This window comes from Chenopodium album, chromosome 24 (assembly GCF_948465745.1).
Source record: "Chenopodium album chromosome 24, dcCheAlbu1.1, whole genome shotgun sequence".
Taxonomy (NCBI): Eukaryota; Viridiplantae; Streptophyta; class Magnoliopsida; order Caryophyllales; family Amaranthaceae; genus Chenopodium; species Chenopodium album.
Genome location: NC_137857.1, coordinates 38,112,753 through 38,119,481, shown reverse-complemented (window position 1 = coordinate 38,119,481; position 6,729 = coordinate 38,112,753). Strand labels below are relative to the sequence as shown.

The 6,729-nt window shown below is 34.1% G+C and overlaps 1 protein-coding gene across 3 annotated transcripts; it reads left to right on the top strand.

Moving 5' to 3' along the window:
- The first annotated feature begins 276 nt into the window (after window positions 1-276).
- LOC145611739 (uncharacterized) lies at window positions 277-6,086 on the top strand. 3 transcript variants are annotated; one of them, XM_081667098.1, is made up of 10 exons: window positions 277-429; window positions 538-607; window positions 1,421-1,488; window positions 2,147-2,208; window positions 2,504-2,585; window positions 2,710-2,943; window positions 3,405-3,533; window positions 3,621-3,682; window positions 4,394-4,508; window positions 5,770-6,086. In XM_081667098.1, the coding sequence occupies exons 1-10, from the start codon at window positions 379-381 to the stop codon at window positions 5,791-5,793; spliced, it is 897 nt and encodes a 298-aa protein (XP_081523224.1). In that variant the 5' UTR covers window positions 277-378; the 3' UTR covers window positions 5,794-6,086. The 3 variants fall into 3 exon arrangements, with proteins under 3 accessions (XP_081523224.1, XP_081523223.1, XP_081523225.1); XM_081667097.1 differs by having other exon boundaries at window positions 5,715-6,086; XM_081667099.1 differs by having other exon boundaries at window positions 278-429; window positions 5,764-6,086.
- Window positions 6,087-6,729: the final 643 nt, after the last annotated feature.

The window sequence follows — 6,729 nt, the reverse complement described above, 5'->3', positions numbered from 1 at the left end:
CTTAAAATGAGTTGCTAAATTGAAAAGTGGGTTGGGTGCCCGTTCTTCTCGAAGCCGGAAATAGGGCTTTCGGAGATCTTCTTCCATTTGAAGGTAAAAAACAACTCATTTTGTATTTTAATACTCAAAGTTGAGCCTTTACATTGAAAATGGTCTAATATTGATGTATAACATGAGATATAAACATTTTTTTTTTTTTGAGCAAAGGGTAAATGCTTTGTTGTAGCTAGCCAGCTAGGTAAAGAAAAGAATAACGCTAAACAAAATGTGGTGTTCAATTATCGTCCACATAAAACATACGTACTACTCCATCATCTTCAATTCTCCAACATTAACCAGCAAATTAAACCCACCAATTTCTTACATTTTCACTCAAACATGGCTAAAGTTCTTGACTCCCATTTCTTAGCTATCACTGCCATTATCACTGTAATCCTCTTTCATCAATTTGTACCCTTTTATTTTCCTCTGATTTTCTTTTAGAAACTAACCCCTTTTATCATTTTTTTCTGGGTATTTCTTGTATTGTTTCTGCAGGTGTTTTATCAATTCGTATTCTTTGTTGTTACAGCGCTTCTCAAGTTTGATAAAGTCACCGACTTTGCTGGTAAAATACCCATAATTCTATAATTCTTGATTTCTAATGAATTGATTTCAAATGTCAATTACTGGTTGAGTTATATTTGTGGAACCTTAGAATTAGGGAAGAAGAAGTGCAATAGAGTTTTTGTTATTGCTACATTGTGAAAATGTTTATTAGTACAATTTACAATAGTACTCTTCCAGTCTACAGATTAATAATTAACCATCCTGAATTTAAGGAGAAACAATAACAAACTAACAAACTTGAACCAGTTTAAACATAGGGTGATGACGATTCTTATCATACAACCGGTTGTACCTAACAGTCGATTATCATAATTTCATTTGCACAACATTTGCAGAAATGAGCAAATTTTTTTAGCTCATTAAAGTTAATTTTGTCTTACTTGCACAACATGTGCAAATTTGTCCTGTGATGGGGGTAATAAGAGCAGAACTTGCCCATTTGTGTAAATGAGCATAACCAATTTGAAACTGATTTGCTCATTTGTGTGAATAAGAAAACTAGGCAATTGGTGTATGGTGATGGTAACTGTGCTTCCATCTTCAATGTGAGTAACCTTTCAACAAGACTTTGGAGCAAGCCATTAGAACATTCTTTTGATGTCATTTAAAATTGCTCAAACATTATGATTTTGAAAAAGAAGTTGTAGCAGAACAACCCATTAATAATATTATGATCATCCCTTTTTTATTTGTGAGGAGTTCTTAATTTTTTTTTATTTGCTTTTCTAGAAAACTTACTCGGAAGTTAGAAGGCGCTATATCATTTATTCTTCGTTGCCTTCCGTGTAACTAATTTTAATGCTTGTCTCAGGGAGCACAAATTTTATCATACTTGCTGTATTGACTATAGTCATCAAAGCCTCATGGAATTTTAGACAGGTACTTGTTACTATTCCATAATTCAAATGTTGCATTGACTATGCATCTCATATGAATGTCCATTTAATCATCGTTCTTTCTGTCTCTTATAATTCTGGTCTTTTGACTTTGATTCTCATAGAAAGGTAAAAAGCTGTCTTTTTAACCATATAAAATTGTGGGTTATTGGTGTTTATGCTCTTTGTTGTTCTTATTGCACAAATATTTAAGTTTTTGCTCAGATCTGTTGCTAATCAGAATCAAATCAAGCTCTTGTATGGTCTACTCCCAAGAGTTTTTAAATGTACAATGAATTTACTTGGTTACGGATGCCTTATCTGAGATGCCGTAACATGCATCACAATATCACATCCAACATGGGGGTGGAACCAAGCACCTTAGCAAAAGGCTAATCTAAATAATTAAGAACCCAAAGAGCTCCGGGAGATACTTATTCAAAAGTATATTGTCTCCATAGGTCTATGATGACTGAAAGTTTTTGTTTAATCTTGTTTCCCAAGAAGAGAATAACAAGGCCCATGATTCCATAAAACGACAATTGAAGCTGGGAACCAATTCCCCTCATAGGGTGTTTAGTGTTTTATACTCTGTCAGAGCCTGTCAAAAATAATTTATTAGTTTGTGATATTTCTGATATGCAGATTCATCTGTTATCCAGGTAATTCTGACTTTGCTCGTGGTCATATGGGGTCTACGTCTGGGGTTGTTTCTTTTGATGAGGTATGAACTGATTCTTTGATCTTAGGTCGTATTCGGTATAGTATGCATTTGGTTGTATGCGTGAGCTTGTGCCCCTTGGTTCAGGCCTGGTTTTCTGTGCCTATTTGTGCATTTTGTAGCTTTTGTTTTCAGTGTCTTTGCTATGTTAGTTCAACCTGACCCAAGCAAGTTTCGCTTGCATTTGACAATAGCACTGTATCTATGCCCAGTGCTCTCTCCTAATGAAATCAAGTTCAGTAGATTATAGAACAATGGATATAATTCTTACATTTGACTTACTGGAGGTTCTTATCAGAATATTGCAGTGGGGGGAGGACCATCGCTTTGATGAAATGCGTGCAAATTTGGGAAAACTGGCAGTATTTTGGATCTTTCAGGTTGTTACGATGGTTTAATTTATATGTGATTTTTATTATTGGGACATTCCTTAGTTTATCTTTATTTTCTTGATCATTTGAGAATGTCCAATCACATAATACATCTGTTATCAAATGATGACAGGCTGTGTGGGTATGGACTGTGAGCTTACCTGTGACAATCGTCAATGCAAGTGACAAGGATCCATCCATCGGAGCAGCGGATATAATTGGGTGGATTATGTGGTCCATAGGTTTTTCTATTGAAGCTACAGCTGATCAGCAGAAACTTTCATTCAAAAACTCACCAAGTAATAGAGGGAAATGGTGCAATGTTGGAGTTTGGAAGTATTCTCGTCATCCAAACTACTTTGGAGAGGTTAGTATAGCTTGTAATCATGTACAGAGGACTAATCAAAGCATATGCAATATTGATCCTTCTAAAAAACTGGAAGCATTATGAGACCCCCCCCCCCCCCCCCCCTCTAAAAAACTAAAAGCTCATTCCTTTACCCCTTAGAAATATTATGTGATCAATCATTCAGCTGCACCATCTTAAATGCCTTACTATATATAGAAAAAATTATAAGGAACATCACCACTATGGTACCAACAGCTGTTGAACCTCATAATATGTACTAAGTACTTGCATATTTGGAATATTTTAATTTAGAGGACATATTTGTTAGCTGTACATTTTGCTAGATTAACCAATTTCATTTATGTTCTCCTTTTCTTTTCTTTTTTCCTTTTAAAATAATTTTCAAGCTATTGCTTTGAGCTGAGTATGTTGCTCTGCTTATGTCTTTCTTTTTCAAAAAATCTACTTCAATCTGGCAGATATTTCTTTGGTGGGGAATTTTTATCAGCTCGATACCAGTTCTAGTAGGTGCTGAGTGGCTTGTTGTCATTGGGCCAGTGTTCCTTACGCTGCTGCTACTTTTTGTCAGTGGATTACCATTGCTTGAGGCAAGTTTTAAAGCATTGTTGTCACTTGTTACTCATAATATTGTTTTAGTAAAACCATTTGGTAAATGTCCTACCTGTGTCCAACAGGCTTCAGCAGATAAGAAATTTGGCAGTGTTGATGAATACAGACAATACAAGAAAGTTACTAGGTCAGTATTTTCATCTTCAGCATCTTCTCCAGGCACTGATAAATAGGCTTGGACAATCTAGTTACTATGCATTTTTGTCAATGGTACCACTGAGATCACTTCCATAATTCTGACTTCTTCGAATGGATTTTTGATTTTTTTTTTTTTTTAAGCAGACCAATTTAGTCGAATTTTTTCCCAGGCAGATTTTAGTTCATGTCCTAGAGCATCATTACCATAACAAGTTGTTTGGAGTAAGGTTAAAAATTAAGGAATAGTGATGAAGTTTGTGTCCCTGTCCGTTGAAAATTAGGAGATGCAGATATGAATTATAATTAATGCAATTGAAGCCTTTGAAGGAAAAAAGAATTTGAAGTGTTATATACATGTATAAAACTGCCCGTTCAAATTTTACATATAGATTTTGATGCCTTTTTCTTTTTAATTAACTACATTATACATTAAAAAAAAAAAACTGTTTGGACTCTAAACTAGAGGCTTTGTGGAGATTGGAATTCCTTCTTCACCAGTCATAAGAAATTACTAGAAGATTTACTTTACTATAATTTTGTAGCTAAACACTGTAAATCTTGAAAAATAAATAAAAGCAAAGTTGACTCAGGCTGAAAACAGCATTATAGCGAGTGACCTTTGTTGGATTCGTTACTAAATACAAGTTAAAACATAAGAAAAAAAAGTGATTACTGACTAGTTGGGATCCTATTTTTTCAGCCCACTTGTCCCTTTGCCACCAGCAGTATATGGAAATCTGCCTTTGTGGTTCAAGAAGATTTTCCTCTTTGAATTTCCCATGTACAGCAAGAGTCTTCCTCAAGAAGGATACATGGTAAGGTCTTACTTGATATGAGTATGTACACGACTTTGTTGTAAATTGTATTTACTACAAGCCTTTTCCCTTTTATCTTGATGTCGAGTTGAGTCATGTGTTAGCCTTGGTAGTTAAATTAGATCCCTTGGTCCAGTTCTTTTTGTATTATTTGCACTATCTTGGTCCTGTTCTTTTTGTATTGGTCCAATAAACTGGTTGCATTATTCATTTCACTATCCATCTACCCTGTCGAAGTGTGAATCATATTAGTTAATTCTTGTTTACATCTTTCATAAAAAACTTCTCTTCATGTTTGTCCTTTTTGTGCTTTATTTAGGTTGTCTCTACTCTTTAGAAAATAACATTTTCTTGTTAATGAGCAGAAAAATGTTTCCTCCATCCAAAATAGCCTTACTTTTGAGGGATGTGGTGATGTTCAGAAAATTCTTTGTAGAAAGCATGATACTGAGAAAGTTATACTTGTATAATATAGTAGATTATTTTTGACAAGCATATAATGATGAATAATTACTATTTTTGCTTGGTGTGTTTCATCCATGCCAAACGCAAATTCACGCTACACCCTTGATGAACACTCGTAACCAAAAACCTCTCAGTACTTCTGTGCAGGATAGTCATAATAGAAGAGGAGAAACTGCATAAAATAATTGACATCCTGAACGAGGAAATAGTTTTTGAAACAGATATAGCTCGTTTACATCAAGTTATTTATTCTATTAGTAGGGTATAGTAGCTTCTGGCAATCGTGGCATCCAATAATGAACATTCTTACTGATAAGCAAAAGTCCTGAGCATTTACAGTTTATTTTTGAATTCTTACTGCAGACAGAGTACATCATGGTTACAATATCAAATTTTATTTCTGATTAAGTGACAACAAAGAAAATAGATTGTGGTTTCATAAGAGGAAACATCTATGTTCAGATTTGTATACCGTTCAAGACTTTTTCCTTGGTGTTTTAAGATTATTTAAAACAGATACACTATAGGTTTTCTAAGGCTAGAGGTGATGTCAGATATGTGCAAGTACCCGGGTGTGTCAGACATGACTACCCAAGACCCGGTAACATAGGTTAATCAAGACATCAAAGTATTATTGTACGATTTGTACCTGTATCTCTTGATAGTTCATCTTGATCATAGTTGATTTCTGTTGCGTAAATAGATAAATGAATGACTGCATTTTCTGCCGCTCTTTTGTAGCTGTCATGCAGTGTTACTCACTCGTCTGTAAAAATGATATCTGTGCAAGGTGTAGGTCAAACCCACGAAAAAAGAATGAAGAGAAGATGGAGGCAAGATGGCTTATACTGTTGATATTTGAAGAATCCCGCAATGGTTGAAAATATTTTCTTCATCCTTCACATTGTATCTCTCTGTCTTGTCTGTTTTACTTCCAGCTATCTTGTACAGAACCATTGTTCGCATTAATTTCATGTAGATGGTTAGAATACCGAGAAATCCTGATTTCGTCGATGATGTTTGCTTGCGCAAAAACCTGTGTATGTAAGATTGGTTTTGCTGCAATACATCTTTGCAACCAGCTGGTTATGGGATTCTGTATATTGTCGAGGAGTCACGGCTTACCCCCCTTCCCCCCCTATCTTATTACATGCCCAGAACTTAATTGCATAAGATAGTGAGTAAAGGAGAATATAATTGACAGGACTAATACGCAGAAACTTCGATTTTATTGTCATTATTTCCTGCTACATAGCCATTTGTTCCAGGTTAAGCCACAGCTTCTTTGCAAAAAAAACTAAATGACTACTAAATTTTGGGAGTTCTTAACCAAGAAAGAGTAAAGTTCTCTCCCTAAAATTGAGTATTCATTGGTTGATGTATTTTGATCTTGGTCAAATGGTCTTGTAGTTGTTTATTATTACCAAACCACTATTGTTTTGTTAATTATTTGAATATTGTCTTTAGTTAACACACTTTCCCTGTCATTTTTTGAAATATTTCTTTCAAATTAATTTAGTTACACTATTCATTAGTTTTGTTTTGTTTTTTTTTTTTTTTTTAAGAAATTCATTAGTTAATATTGATAATAGAAGAAAGAATATCTCACTAACCACTAACTATAATAAAATATAATTATTTTCAAAATAACTCTATTACTAAAGGCCTAGAGTAAAACAAGCAAAGCAATAACCAATTAACCAGTAAAAAAAAAAAAAAATAATAAAAAAAAAAAAGGTGATAACTGGTGTACTTT